This window comes from Dendronephthya gigantea, unplaced genomic scaffold (assembly GCF_004324835.1).
Source record: "Dendronephthya gigantea isolate DGI-Jeju-01 unplaced genomic scaffold, DenGig_1.0 000118F, whole genome shotgun sequence".
In the NCBI taxonomy this organism is placed as follows: Eukaryota; Metazoa; Cnidaria; class Anthozoa; order Malacalcyonacea; family Nephtheidae; genus Dendronephthya; species Dendronephthya gigantea.
This window is the reverse complement of record NW_021163128.1, coordinates 447,715-463,688: the sequence shown is the minus strand read 5'-3', so window position 1 is coordinate 463,688 and position 15,974 is coordinate 447,715. Positions and strand designations below refer to the sequence as shown.

The 15,974-nt window shown below is 37.6% G+C and overlaps 2 protein-coding genes across 2 annotated transcripts; one reads left to right on the top strand and one right to left on the bottom strand.

The window, feature by feature from the left end:
- Positions 1–4,177: 4,177 nt before the first annotated feature.
- LOC114535455 lies at positions 4,178–5,287 on the bottom strand. The gene has a single exon (XM_028556761.1). It carries the CDS (start codon positions 5,285–5,287, stop codon positions 4,178–4,180), a length of 1,110 nt encoding a protein of 369 aa, XP_028412562.1.
- A 2,857-nt stretch (positions 5,288–8,144) lies between these two features.
- Positions 8,145–10,136, top strand: LOC114535453. Its single transcript, XM_028556760.1, has 3 exons — positions 8,145–8,629; positions 8,936–9,491; positions 9,915–10,136. Exons 1-3 carry the CDS (start codon positions 8,145–8,147, stop codon positions 10,134–10,136), a joined length of 1,263 nt encoding a protein of 420 aa, XP_028412561.1.
- Positions 10,137–15,974: the final 5,838 nt, after the last annotated feature.

The following is a 15,974-nucleotide window of genomic DNA, read 5'->3' as shown; positions in this document are numbered from 1 at the left end:
AATTAGTCTCTACAGAAACCATGGGCTAGCTGCATTTGTAAAAAAAAAGGAAAGAGAGAGAAATAGAAATTATAAAGAAACAAATCTACATTGTTTTTAATGATTGTAAGGTAAAGATAACAATCGAAGCCAACAAAAAAAGGGGTCAATTACCTAGATGTCATGTTTGATCTGAGAACCACTTAATTTAAACCATACACGAAACTAGGCAACTCGCTCCAATATATCCATTGTCAAAGTAATCATGCACTTGCTGTTTTGAAAGCAATTGGTGAAGCTATTAATTGATTATCTAACAACGGTTTTGATGAACAAGCATTTAACTGCGCTTGTCCTCCATACCCAGATGCCTTACATAAAAGTGGCTACAACTACAACCCCCAAAAATCAAAGATACGATGCACGGAAAACAGTGAGACTCCAATGTGAGAACAAATATAGGTCACAATTTCCTCCAAGCAATTGATTATTGCTTTTCCCATAAACCACCCTCTGAACAATATATTCAACAGGAATACCTTGCAGCTGAGCTACAGTGGCATGTCAAACATCTGCAGTATTATTTCTGGGCACAATAAATCGGTAGTGAGTAAGTCCACATCAAGAGATGATTCTGTCACGAAACCAAAACAGTGTAATTGTGGAAATAAATCCCCAAGCCCACGGAATGGTGAATGTCTAGCAACCAATGTAGTATACCAAGCAACAATTCAAATCAAGATATAACTGCCACACTAGCTGATTCAGATTAAGTAAATATAGAAATGCAAATATATGGAAACCTAAAGAGTCAAAGGTCTGGCATATTATGAAACAGTGCAAGAGTTCAAAGTTTCTGTGAATAGATCAGGTGGTTTTATGCTGCAGTCACTTTCATTTTTTGGTGTATTAACATACTTTTTACCTTTCGATACCTTCACCCTCACCTTATTTAAAGGTTTTAATGGGTTTAAAGGTTTTAACTAACTACATTTAATTTGTGATTAATTGTCCGTCAAAATGATTGCTTTTGTATATGATTGTGAAAGCTGATGAAGATAATCTTTTTGACTAAAAATAAAGATGATCTTCTTGACTAAAAATGAGTCTGATAACTCTGCTGGCCTCAGCATCACAATCTGCAAGACTGTATCAGAAACTAACTGTTCCTTTAAGATCCACCAAAGGATTTGTCTTGTTTACCTAATCATTCACTCCCACAAGCCTCCCATGTGGTTCACTGATGGTGGGTTTTTTGCCCACTTGATTTTTCTTTGTGCGCAAATTTACATGAACTTACTATTGTGTTTTTTGCTGCAGATTTTGGGCCTTTAGTGAGAATTTTGCCTATGCACATATCTGTCATATGCTTGTAGCTAGTGTGTTTGTGTGTGTGTTATGGGGTTAGATCACACCCCACCCCTGTTGCCATGCTACCATTTCTTATTAGTTGTGGATGTATATACATGGCAAAAGGGATATACCTGGGATAGTATTGGTCTATATTCTAAAGTAAGGAATATATAAAATGTTCAAAGATATGGTAATTTGCAAGCACCCAAGGTAATTGTTTGCACAATGGAGTTCAGGTACCCTATATATAGCCATTGGTGAATAACATGCATATGCATAGCACTGATAGCACCCAATCCCACCCATATAAATCATGAAGACATGCATAGACGTATATAGTGAAATCAATATCACATGCATATGCTGTAATGTCTCAGCCTAACACCCAGTTACTTTAATAGTGAAATATATGTTGCATTCACTTATTGTATAGAGGTCAGCTGAAAAAAGGCAAGCATGCAGGGGTATTAAAGCGGCTGGGTATGACATTGGTAATGTCTAGCACCCAGTCATAGATAATTAACATGCATAAGGTAGCATATGCATTGTAATGGCAAGCGATTTATGTCAATTTCAGGTATAGATCTCTTTAAACAAGATGCCTACTCAGACATCAACTTGGGCTACTTTGTCAAAGTGGCAGAAGTCTTATAGGTCGTTCAGACTAGGTACCTGGCACTAGTGCCCGGGTACGGCACTACTTCGAGCACTTGTCTGAACACGATACTCGGGATAGAATTTGAGCACAGTGGTAGTACCTACCTCCAGGGGTAGTACTCGACAAGGGCACCGTGCTCAACACAAAACAACATGGCGGCCAGTGTAGGGAGCAGGTGTACAGAAGCAGAAACAAAAGCATTATTGGATGCATATGGGGAACAAAAAATTCAAGAAGCCATTCATGGAATGACAACTAACAAGGTTGTTTACAATGAAGTAAGAAATATATTAAAAGAGCACTCAAATATCGACATAACAATGTCCCAAATCGAAACAAAAATTAAGATAATGAGAAGTGGTTAAAGCAAGTTAAAGATAGTATGAAACAGTCGAGATCGGAAGACCATACTTTTCAAGTGCCCTGTCAAGTGTAGAAAAAACTGCTTTAAAAGTTTGGGAGCAATTGGATAGGATTTTAGGTAAATATTGGTGAGTAATTTTTTTTACTATTATTATTTAATTTGCCAAAAAAACCTCCCCTAAAAAGTATGACATTTACAAAGAATAGATATATACAAGAAAAGGGCTAGGAGCCTACTAGAAACCACATGGCTTTTGCTTTAGGCCCCTAGGTTTATTAATGAAGCTATATCAATAAATATAAGCTTGTGTCAGTTCGAGTGTATATATATATATATGTATATATTATATATATACATATATATATATATATATATGTATATATGTATATATATATATATATATATTTCGATTTCAATCATATTACACAACATATGCAATTCTAATTAGATTTCGGGTATCTATCTATATATCTATCTGCAGCTAACGTTTTTGCAAACGGGTGTATATATATATATAGATATATATAAATATATATATATATAAATATATATATATATATATATATATATATAAACATAGATATATAAACATAGATATATAGATATAGATATAGATATATATAGATATATATATAGATATATGTTTATATAGATATATAGTTATATAGATATATATACATTGTAACGGCCGCAGCGCAAGCTTTATGTGAAACGATGAAGATTTTGCTTACGTCACGACGCATTGTAAAGTTCGAAGAAACAAAACGCAGGATATATTTTACAGGCAACAATTTAATGTCTTGAACAGGTAACAAAGCTTACTCGAGGATCAATAGAGTTGTCGATTATAGTTGTCGTAAACTAAATAACGAATGTATGAAAAACTAAACTCATGCATTACTAAAGAATATAACAATCCACTTACTTAATAAGAAGCCTATTGGCTTACATGCACTTATACTAAAGATTTACCGAGATGGACATCATGCGTTCTAAAACAAGGCGATCATTCCACTCTAGTCATGCAAATTGCTAAAACTATTCGTTAACAAAGAACTATACACAAACTAAAACAATTGTAAAAAATAAACTTACATAACTGTCCCGCTTGTCGAGGCGATGCGCAAACCACGATATCCACTATTGGTGCGACTACGAAATACTTATAAACGTGTACCTTATTTTGTACTTTACGACACGAATTTTAAGTGCAACTGTGCTTGACAAATGCACAGAACCAACTGAGCGAAAACAGTGATTTACGCAAAGTTTGCATGCTTCAAATCGGAACTTGCTACCGCGTCATATTAACCGCTAATTACTAAAGGTTCCTGTTATTGTTCTTGCTTAATCAAGCTGAAAGCTGCTACATGGCTCCCCTGAAATTATTACATTTCACTCTTAATTATTATATTCAAAATAATTATTATTCTAAATACTACTAAATGTTTATATAGAAGAAAAGATACAAGGTTCCTCGACGGGGAATCGACTTCATACGTCTTACGCTTCTTGTACCAACACCACCTTCTGGATAGGGCATTCCAGATATCTTGATTGTTTAGTAGATCTTCCTTTGTTGTCGATTGTTGATCTTCCTTTGTTGTCGATTGTTGTCGATTGTGTTGTCCATCAGCAACTATTAATTTCACGGAACGAACATGACCATCAGCACTTTCGTAGATTTCCACAATCCTAGCCAGTTGCCAATGGTTGCGGGTAGTTTCGCCATCATCTTTAATCAACACGATATCCCCTACTGTCGAATCTCAGCGCGATTTTTTCTATCTTTGTCGTTCTTGCAAGGCCAGTAAATACTCCTTTCACCGAATCCAGAACTCATTTGCTAGATGCTGAACTCGTCTCCACCTCTGCTTGCAATACATGTCTGCCGATTGGAAAACACCAGGTGGAAGTAGCAATACTTTAGTTTTCATGGTTAGCAGATGGTTGGGCGTTAATGGGGTTGGAGACTTAGGGTCGTTAATGTACTCCACTGTGAGGGGACGGCTGTTTACAATGGCTTCTGCCTCACACATGAAAGACAGGAGCGCTTCATGATTTAATTGGGCAGCATTCCTTTCGAGAATCGCTGACAACACATTTCTAACAGTACGAATTTGTCGCTCCCACACGCCACCCATATGACTAGCCGAAGGAACGTTTATATTGAATTCAAACCAATCACAGTTGACGTGTTGCAACTGCTGTCTTATCTTATCGTGATCTAGTTCTTCCAATGCTTCTCTTAATTGTCTCTTAGCTCCTACAAAGTTTGTACCTTGATCACTTCGTAACTGCCGAATGGGACCTGTTCTACTTAGAAATCTGCGGAGTGCATTAATGAAGGAATCTGTGTCAAGGCTTACTGCGACCTGGATATGTACAGCTCTGGATGCCATACATGTGAACAGAACTCCGTACCTTTTAAGTTCCTTGCAACATTCCTTGATAACGAAAGGCCCAAAGTAGTCGACAGCACAATTTGTAAAGGGCGGCGCAGGTTCTAAACGATCGGGTGGCAATAAAGCCATACGCTGCTCTTGAACACTTCCACGTAGTTTGTGACAGGTCACGCATTTACTTATGGCTCGAGAGACAACCGAGGACGCACCGAGAATCCAGTATCCATTTTCTCTAATTTCACTTAGGGTTATACCCTTTCCTTGATGATGAACTTTATGATGAAAATATCTGGCAATCAAATCTGTAACATGATTGTTTTTCGGTAGTACTACAGGGTGTACGCACTCCCCGGCCAGATTTGACAACTGAAGACGACCGCCAACTCTAATAACTTCCTCCGAATCTTTATATGGATCCAGGTTTGCTAAAGGACCGGAGTTCGAAACACTCATATCAACATGGCGTTGAGCGGCTTTAATAATTATTACTCCAGCTTGGCGTAACTCTTCAACAGAAACGGGAATCATAGCTCTCTTACGTATGTTCTTCTTTCTTTTACGGCGCTTATATTCTTCACCCTTAACTTTGGTTTTAAGGATGTTTACATATCGAAGATACAACGCAAACGCTTTTCTCGCTCGATGCCAATCTGAGAAGTACGAGACTCGCTCTAGTAATGTAGGAAACGGCGCTTCAGCAACTGTGGCAAAGGAAACAACTTTTTTCACTTTGGGGTCATCTTCTGGGAGTGCCAGGCTGTCTCCACTTGCTTTCGTCACATCTGACCAGGCGGCTTGGTCTTTCCACAGGAAGTTTGGTCCGTTAATCCATTTAGAGTTTGATAGTTGGCTTGGTCGTAAACCCCGAGAACCTTCGTCTGCTGGGTTGTGTTTTGTGTCGACATACGCCCTTTGCTCGAACGACAAGCTTTCTTGTATTCGCTGTACTCGATTGGCCAAAAATGCGTGGAATCGTCGAACCGAATTGCCAATGTATCCCAGAACTACTTGACTGTCAGTCCAGAAGAATTCTTTCGTAATCGTCACATCCAACTCTCGATGTAATTGCTCGCTCACTTTCACTGAAACAACTGCGGCGGTGAGCTCCAGCCTTGGCACTGTTACCACTTTCAATGGCGTAACTCTCGACTTTCCGAGAACGAAGGAGCAATGGACTTTGCCATTAACGTCAACCAGGCGAAGGTAACTGCACTGTGACTATATCCCTTAAAACTAGCATCAGCAGAGAAATGATGAAGCTCGGATTTCGCGATGGGACCAAAGTCCTTTGGCTTGTAGCAACGTGGAATTGAGAACAACTCTAACTCCTTTAGCTCGGATTTCCACTTGCACCATCTTATGCGCATATCTTCAGGTACTGGGTCGTCCCAACCAAGTTTAATACGACAGAGCTCTTGTAAGATCGATTTTCCCTCTAGAAGTACTGGTGCGATGAATCCAAGAGGATCGAATACGGAGCTCACTGTCAAAAGAATGCCACATCTAGTGCAGGGACGCTCTTTAAGAGCAATGGTGAACTTGAACACGTCCATCTCGATGGACCAAAGGACTCCAAGCGCTCGCTCCGTCAACTGAGTTTCTTGCTCAAAATTTAGATTTTTTACTTCTTCTGCTCCATCACCCACTGGGATCTGTTCAAGGACTTCTTTGCTATTTGAAGTAAATTTGTGGAAGTTGAACCCACCCCGTTTGCACATTTCCTTTACATCACGAATTAGTTGAACTGCGGTGTTCACGGTCGATACTGATTTTAATCCGTCATCAACATAGAAATTGCGTCGAAGAAATTTGGCCGCCTCTTCGCCGACAGTCTCTTCGTTATCATCAGCTGCTGAATTAAGGGCGAAGTTTGAACAGCCTGGAGACGAAGCTGCTTCGAAAAGATGAACTGTCATTCGGTATTCCTCGGGTTCTTTCAATGTGTCTCTGTTTTCCCACCACAAAAAGCGAAGGAAATCTCGACATGCCTTCGGTACCTTGACTTGATAAAACATTGCCTCGATGTCGCACATAACAGCGACTGGTTCACTACGAAATCTGCATAGGACGCCTGTCAAGTTGTTTGTCAAGTCTGGACCTTGCAAGAAATGGTTGTTTAGGGATTCGCTGTGGAACTGTAGTAAGTGTAATGAGTGTGAACCAAAGCACTTGTATATTTTAGCCAAGGCTATGCTGCTATCTGCTCAGAACAATACCTAGAAGCTTATTGTAGATTTCACAAACTGCTCAAAACGTGTTTGCGAAGTTCGGTGCAAAGTTCGCAATTACGCGTTTCGAATGTTCGAAGTCCAAAACAAACTTTGAAAGTCAAGATCGTAAATTTGAGTCCCAAAGCATTAAAGTATAATAATAAGGTAGTTTGAGTAAAACCTTAGTTGAACTTTCTTATATACTTTAAATAGTTGCTGAAACAATCTACTATAAACTTGCATATCTGTCATACTTTGTTGAAAAGTTCTGTTATATATAAATGAGATTGCTGAGCCTGGCTGACTTTTAAGGTTTAAATATTTAATTAACTATTTTTTAGCCTTACTTTTCAATTTCTTTTTCTGCTTGGTACAAACAATGGCTTTTCGCTCTGAGCGCACTCTATCAGCTAATTGGCGGTGAGTAAATGTTTCCAACAAATGGGAAAGCCGAGGTGTCTTCTGCAAGGTTTCTATCACTTTTTTCATAACAACGGGTTTGGATGAGTGAAGGAGCTTTGAAAAGGTTTTAGTAAATAAGTGTTTTTCTTCTATGGTTAGAAGTGACGTCAATGTCCGTTTAGAACTATGCACTGATGGAGCATACTCGCTGTCACAAGTTTTAGGAAGATCATCATCTATGAAGGGTGGATCATGTCAAAAATACATTTACATAATCCTTCGTTATCATCGGGCAATATGCTCACTTCATATTGCTATGTAATCACGTCAATAGGTTCTGTCTTTGTATCGCTGGGCGAAAGTGTTGCATCTTCGGACCACTGTATGTCATTACGCTGTTTTAGCCCGATGACATGAAGTACATACATGCTGTTTTATAGCTTCATGTCATTGGGCTATGAGCCATGCCGCATGTGTCAGCAGTCTCGCACTTAAAATGAACCACTATATTCAATATAACTTGACGTTTAAACAGTTTCTACTGATGATTGCTATAAATTAAAAATGGAAGCGTTGAAGTTGTACGGAAAGAGGTTTTTAGTAGACGTACTGTCGCATTTGGAAAGCTATAATGTTAGCTACAACCAATTTGATAACACAACATTTCGCCTTGATTGGTTTTTAGGTGTTTTGGACAGGTTTTCTTTAACAACACCAGACGATGAGGGTGTAATTGATTGTCTGATTGGTCAACTTCAAGAAGTAAAGGCATCATGGTGCAGCTTGATAACGACATCTTCATGGGGTATAGTCCCAAAAAAGTTTTTTCCGGGTGCAGAGGAAGGCCAAGTTTTGATATTCCTAAAGAGCAAATCAAGCTTTTTTTGGAGTACAATTTTTCCCTTCCACAAATAAGTGAAATGCTTGGAGTGAGCCTCAGTACTGTCAGCAGAAGACTAAAAGACTATGGTCTATCAGTCACACGAACCTATTCTACGATAAGCAATCCTGAATTAGATAAAATTATACAGCAGTTAGTGTCTGAATTTCCGAACTGTGGCTACAGAAGAATGACTGGTTTCCTGCGAGCACGGGGTATACATGTACAACAAATACGTGTAAGAGAAGCGATGATAAGATCAGACCCGGAAGGTGTATTGTTACGTTCTCTACAACTCACACCAATTTCTAGAAGAGTATACAATGTGACATGCCCACTTGCTCTTTGGCACTTAGATGGTCATCACAAATTAATCAGGTATGTTTTTAAAATCTGCAGAGCAACCCTGAAGCAAAGCAGCTGCCTAAGTTGTACCAAGAGGTGTCTGTTCAGTACATTTTTCTAGCATGTTGCATTATGGTGGTGCTCAGGTGTTGTGCGCAGTACACATCCACCCAGTTCCACATGCTTTATCTACTGTACCGGTTCAAAAATGCCATGCTGCTGAAAACAACCACTATTTAAGTTACTATAGTGTACCAAGGTCTATAACGTTCAACAGGGAAATGATGTGGTGTAGCAAAAATAGTGAAATACATTGTAGCATATTATTTGTTCCAATAGATGGAGATTTGTGATACATGGTTGTATTGATGGCTACTCCAGGAAGATCATGTACCTACAATCCAATACAAACAACAATGCCCAAACAGTACTTGAAGCCTTTGTTGAAGCTGTAAGCATTCATGGACTGCCATCAAGAGTCAGAGGTGACCAAGGTGTCGAAAACATTGATGTTGCTCGATTCATGTTTAACCATCCTGAAAGGGATCCAGATAGAGGTTCTTTTATCAACGGAAAAAGTGTACACAATCAGCGTATAGAACGACTTTGGGTTGATGTTTATGTTTGTTGTGTATACACATTTTACTGCTTGTTCAATTTTCTTGAAAGTGAAGGATACCTTGATATTAACGACGAAATTCATATGTTTTGCTTGCATTATGTCTTTGGTCCAAGAGTTAACAGTTGCTTAGAAAAATTCACTCAGGGATGGGACAATCATCCTATTGAAGGAACAGGAAATTTAACTCCAAACCAACATTGGATCCAAGGTTTATTTAGAATTGCTAACCATCATGGAACAATTGCAAAAGAAGTCTGGGAAAACCTAAATGAGGTGGGTACATACATTGTGCAAATCTGGTTTGCACTAGCATTTTATAACAGCATTCCCTAATAATACAAGCACTTAATGCTGAACGAGTTATTTTGAATGTGGATAAAACAAAAAATTGACTATTAATTCATGCTGCACCAGCATTTGTGCTTGTATTATCCGGTTTAACCCTTTAAGTGGCAATGGGCCCAGATGCACCCTACTTTAATATTTTACTATGTCTACAGTAATGCCAGACGATTTTACACGTTAGGGGGAGAGTGCTATCACTAAATGGGTTAACATATATACTTGTTGTTATTCATGGCAAAATCTATAACAAGATGGTGTACAATAATGAAACTTTTCAGACACTACAATATATGTAGAGTACATCTTTAAAAATTTAATGTAACTTCTTGACAATCTTATAAATGCCTACAGAGAGAACAAGAAAGCTATGGAATTTATTTTGATAGCATGGGACTGAGTTTTCCTAGTTCTGATGGAATTGTTGTACCAACTACCGAGTGTCCATTGAGTGGTGAGGCACAAATAGAGTTACAAGGATCCATTGATCCAAAACAACTCAGTGTTAACAATGAAGTTGACATATACCTGAATACTGTTGCTTTTGTCATGGAACATATGGAACATTTAACATAACATAATTAATATTAAAGCCTGTCTACATTTGCAATTTTTCGAGAATTTCTAGCGCAATTTTCTTCTGATGTATGTAAACGATTGTGTTTGTGTTATCAGAGTCGTGGCAAAGGGGGAGGAAGGATGGAGGGGTCCAGACTACCTTACATTTCCTCAGGCCAATTATATATTTCAAAACGGAGAAGTTGGGGGGAGGGGCTGCAAATTTGGGGCTGCTTCCAGAAGAGATTCGTGGGATCATCGTTGAATTCAATTTTGAATTCATCCACAAAGATTTGTGAACCAGTTATGAACATGAGCAATATAGATGTCAATTTTTTTCCTGAAACTGGGTCTGCAAAGAATGAAAGTTCAAAATAGTGTACTAACATTTGCTTTGTTTATACTAGAGACGGATAATTCGTCTGGACGATCTTAGGTGGCAATTTTGTATGGGTCTTAAGGGTGAGTCTTAAGGCTAGTTTCCATTCAGTTGTTAGCTGTCGCTGGTATGACAAGTGGGTGATGTAATAGAGTGTCGACAAAACTTTACAAAACTCTGCAATCATTAGGCCTGATTTGCATATAACAAACACAAAGACTCTTATTACCGGTATATTAGACTATTTTACAACATCTATCACTTGTCATACCAGCGACAGCTAACGACTGAATCCTGTTAGCTCTCTTGCCGCCTAATTATAATTGTGCTTACAGAATAACAGTCATTAATAGAAAAATAATAAACAGTCCGACTGCAGGAAATATATGATGCTTAAGGTGGTAGCGGGTGTTAAAACAATAAAATTAAAAGCTTTGGATGGATAATGACCACTATGACCACTCCTTTTAAACTTATCAACATTGTACCAAGGGCAAGGTTTCCTCCTGGGGCCGGTTGTTCAAAAGCTAGTTCGTTTAATCCCAGATTAACCTAAAATTCAAAGCAAATTTCCCAACAGCTTGTTTATGAACTTGGAAATATTTCTTTAGAAATCTTATGTGGATCAGTGAAATTTTTTTTCTGAAGTTTTAAAATGGGGATTGGGAATGTCAAAAATCAGCTAAACAGTGTCACACATTTTGCCCATGGCCCCATACCTGACTCTTTGTCAGCTTCTTCTAAAAAATCAAGAAACCACTGCACCGCATTTCTTTTTTCGTTAGTATCAAAATCAAATGAGTCAATTCCTTTAAACCTGGCCTTCATTAACTTTACATCAACTTTTACATCTTCTAGACTAGGGAACACAATAGATGCAATAGATGGATTGGCCCTGATCAATGTCCCAAGGTCACATGTGTTCATTCCTTTAAATATAGCATCAAGTGCGGCTGTTCTTGTTGTCAGTACTTCTGCAACAACAATGTCTTGAACTGCCTTTTCTTTGTTTTGATCTGTCAGGGGAAGGTCATTCAAACCATGTCTCACCATTAGACTTTCAATTTTGTCTCGATCAGTTTCATCAAGACTGTGACAGCTGTAATCAAGCACCTATAAAAAATAATTAAAGTGAATGGTTGTACAGTAGTATAAACATTTTGGAACCATGGGTATGTATACAAAAGAAAACCAGGTGACAATATTACAAAAATAATTCTACTAAGCTAATAAGAATTAATTGTATTGCAAGCATCACTTATGGCAAAAATGAAAATGGTGGACTGTGATTGGTTGAGCACTTTTAGACCCCGAGTACATAACATGGTCTCTGAATTTGGCACTCTCCCCTGACGAGTAAAATCGTATACAGTATATGGCATTTAACAGAGAAAAATAATAGTAAGGTGCATCCTGGCACATTGCCACCTAAAGGGTTAAGCTCTAAAATAGCATATAACCAGTTGCTATGACTAGGTTTTTTACACATGCATATTATTAAGTGTACATCATAATAACTTACTTGTTTAAGTAATGTTTTTAGCTCGATGTCTCCAAGATCATCCATTGTCACAATTGCCTGGGCAATATCAACTGAACCTGTAGCAATGTATTTGACAACTGGTGGCGCTAAACCAACCAGGCCTGAACCTCCATGTAATATGCTATGGGCTAATAATTTGCCAACCATAAGAAAGCACCCACCAGAAAGGGCGTCCAAACTGCAGAGCGGTAACATGTGCCCAAGTACTCCAAAAAATAGCTGATTGCCAGATCTTTCATCAACTTTGACAAGGCTGTCTATTGCTACATAGAAAAACTCTCGAGTTGGTCCCCCAACGTCAGCTGCAGTTTCACCAGTAAAACTAATGTCAGGTACTTTCCTAATGGATAATTCTGGGTTTTTGTAAATACGCATTAGTTGGTTTAGCATAGATTTGAACATTCGATCTATATCAATCATTTGTGTTCCTTGAATGATTTTGTCTGCTCTAAACTCTTGGATAATGTCCTCTTTATCTTTGTCAGTATGCATTTCCATAAGCACTGAAATAGTATAAATTTCTGGATCAAATACAGTAGTTTACCTCTCAAAAAAAAACCCAGTTAAACGAAAATACATAAACCAAAACAGTGGGTTAAATGTTAACCTAAAGTTAGCCCCAAAGGCCTGGAGCCCATGATAATATTAATATTTTGTAAAAAAGTACTGATTGATCAACTAATTCTAGATGTTTCATTTTTGAACAAATATCATGTACAATGTATACATACTTCTGTTTCATAATCTGATTGACCATTAGATTTACAGGTATTGGTTTCATTATCAGCAGCTGTTGATTCTTTAGAAACTTCAACTACTTCATCACCACTACTAGAACTATCTTCTGCATCCTATCAAATATTAATTTAAACCTTAAGTGAGAATTGGCTGGCATTGATATGATTGTATACTGTACACATGTAAAAATGCACACGTTGTTCCTGGTTGATGAAAAAAGAACTGAGCAATGTTGTGCTGCAACCTACCAACATGGTTGTTAACCAGTTGCAACAACTTGTTAAAGCTCAACAGGTTGTTGCACTTGTTGACAAGCATGTTTGTGGGGTGCAGCACAACATTTTTCAGTCCTGTTTTCATCATACCCAAACAACCTGATCAATTTTTACGCGTGTAGTACTGGGAAAACTGAATGCTTCTCCTAAATTACAATTAGATTCATATGAAGTATTCAAGCAGGCAATGCGCAAAGGGGCTTTTGGGAAGGATACTTCATGTAAGTCTAAAGTATTTCGTATTAAAGCGCCTGGGGACAAGGCAGCTGGAGCAGTGCTGGGTACAAGTCCCTTTGACTCCTTTGCATGACAAGATTAGCAGATCTTCTGATTTAGCTTAAGGACAGCTAAAATATCCTATTTCCCATCTCAACAGATCAAATAACAAAACAGTGCATTTCTATTTTTGTGGGGATAATCTGGAAACCATATCTGTAAAACACAATAAAGAGATTTGCTGTGGGGTTTTCCTCTCGCTGTTATATTTCGCTGCCCTCTGTTATCACATCAAACTGTAAACCAATCATATTCAACAGTATCTGTACACTACTTAGCCATTTAAATGTCGACATGCTACCGCTTCAGAGAGAACAATTCAGTGTGTTGCTATTGTATAAAGGGTGTAGTATGACGTACCACACCTATGCACACATTGCCAACTACTGTTAAAAGTTTCACCACAAAAACAATAGTAGCAAAAATATATTAGGGATTACTGTAATCATATGAGTATTCATTTAGTTTCAAAAATTAGAGCACACTGCTCTTATATATGTGCTTGATCAGTAAACATCAATGTGGATACTATAATTATCATTAATACATGTGGTACCTTCACAATAAAAGTACACTGTTTACATTCATTCTCCCGATGGTATTTCAGATGACCATAGTTACATTTTTTTCCACATGCACGGCAAGTTACTTTTGGACTGTTACTTGTATCTTTTTCAGAAATCTATAATTATATAAATAAAAAGGAATCAAAATAATTGAGGTAAACGATAAACAATGTTACCAGTAACTAACCCTTCAAGTGGCATGTGCCCTATTTTATTATTTTACTCTGTCTAAAAGCCAGATGATTTTACTCATCAAGGGAAGAGTGTTGCTACTCAAAGGGTTCAAATAGCAATGACAACATCTACATATAAGAAATATAAAACATTTTTCATGTTGATATTCATCAACACAAGCGGAAACTGAGTAAACTGTATATCAATATAGAAAATTGCTATATATTTTTTATCATGTAGCACAAAGAATATGCAGGGAATTTTTGCTGGAAATTTTCTGTGTTGACATTGAGTTATGTCAGCAATGCTATAGCTACTCATCTTTCAGAATTTACAAAAGCTCTATTATAAAACAACCTACAACACTTGCATATTATTCAACATTGCAGTCAATCAAATCTTAATTTCTACGAACCAGATCACACTGAGTAAAAAAGATGTCGACAAACACTTACTGTAGTGGCCAGTGCGGTTAGATCCAGATCCTTCTGCAGCGGTCGTAAATATATTGTTGCCTGTCCAATACATATAATGTTTCGCAGATATGATATGGTATATCCACATGGTCCAGATTTCAAAACTTCAAGCTTTCTTTGACCTCCTCCTCCACCAACTGCTCGAAGAAGCTCTATACCACCTCCTTCCTTTATTTTAGGATATTCCTTTTCAAGAATGTTCATCAAACCATCATGATCTGCATTTTTATTAGGGAAAACAATTTTCTGTTTTCCTAATCCTGCATTTTGAAGATGGACGATCTCATCTTTTGATGGGGAAATATCATCTGATACACACCCAAGTAAACAAAAGTTATGAGTCCATGTCTCCTTAGGCTGAAACAAAGTGACATATCTATTCTTTTAGCTGGTGCTTTCCCTTTCACATCATTTGTTGGTGACCTTTTCAAGCTCCTTCCACACAATCCCGGAAATGCTCTCCTATTATTACATAAAGAACACAAAGATTACCAATTAGGCAATGTACACAAACATTAATATTTGCAGTAATTGCAGACTTTAATTGTCAAAAACTGAGTAAAATAAATGCAAGCTCTGCTTTTGTACTTTTCAAAGCTGAGCGTAAATTGCCCTCCCTATGTAAGCCAGACTTACTTAAAATACGTTTTTCACAATGAAAACTATTGGAATGCAAATAATTATTTGCACCATATCTTACCGAAAGTTATCATGAGCTCTACTTTGAAGGCTTTGATTTATACTGACATTGTTGTTTATTGTGTTCATAGCTCCCGACGTAGATGGCTGTGATGAACCCAGTCCCATGCCTGACGTTGTCGCCGAATCTGCACCAAGTCGATCAATTTCATTGATTGCTGTCCTTAGTATAGCTTTTGCACTGCTTATATAATTATTTTGTTCATTTGTTTTATCCATCTCAACCAGAAAAAATCAATCCTAGATATAAACTTTACAAGACTTTAATAGCTTTTAGCGCCAAGAAAACATGACATCGTCACGAGGTTGAGCTGTTAAAACGTCAAGTTATATTGAATATAGTGGTTCATTTTAAGTGCGAGACTGCTGACACATGCGGCATGGCTCATAGCCCAATGACATGAAGCTATAAACGAATGAAATAAAACAGCATGTATGTACTTCATGTCATCGGGCTATAACAGCGTAATGACATGATACAGTGGTCTGAAGATGCAACACTTTTGCCCAGCGATACAAAGACAGAAACCTATTGATGTGATTACATAGCAATATGAAGTGAGCATATTGCCCGATGATAACGAAGGATTATGTAAATGTATTTTTGACATGATCCACCCTTCATATTCATCTGGGTTGTTGGTAATTTCTAAAATATAAGTGTTAGTTCAATTATTCAATAGAAAATGTACATATAAAATTTCTATAATAATCCTACTTATTACAGTTA

Excerpts from the sequence above, each read along its gene's own strand:
- LOC114535455 (XM_028556761.1), bottom strand. The coding sequence starts at position 5,287 with ATGATTCCCGTTTCTGTTGAAGAGTTACGCCAAGCTGGAGTAATAATT.
- LOC114535453 (XM_028556760.1), top strand. The coding sequence starts at position 8,145 with ATGGTGCAGCTTGATAACGACATCTTCATGGGGTATAGTCCCAAAAAA. Across the intron at positions 8,630-8,935 it reads GGTCATCACAAATTAATCAG|ATGGAGATTTGTGATACATG; the intron begins GTATGTTTTTAA and ends TTGTTCCAATAG. Across the intron at positions 9,492-9,914 it reads TCTGGGAAAACCTAAATGAG|AGAGAACAAGAAAGCTATGG; the intron begins GTGGGTACATAC and ends AAATGCCTACAG.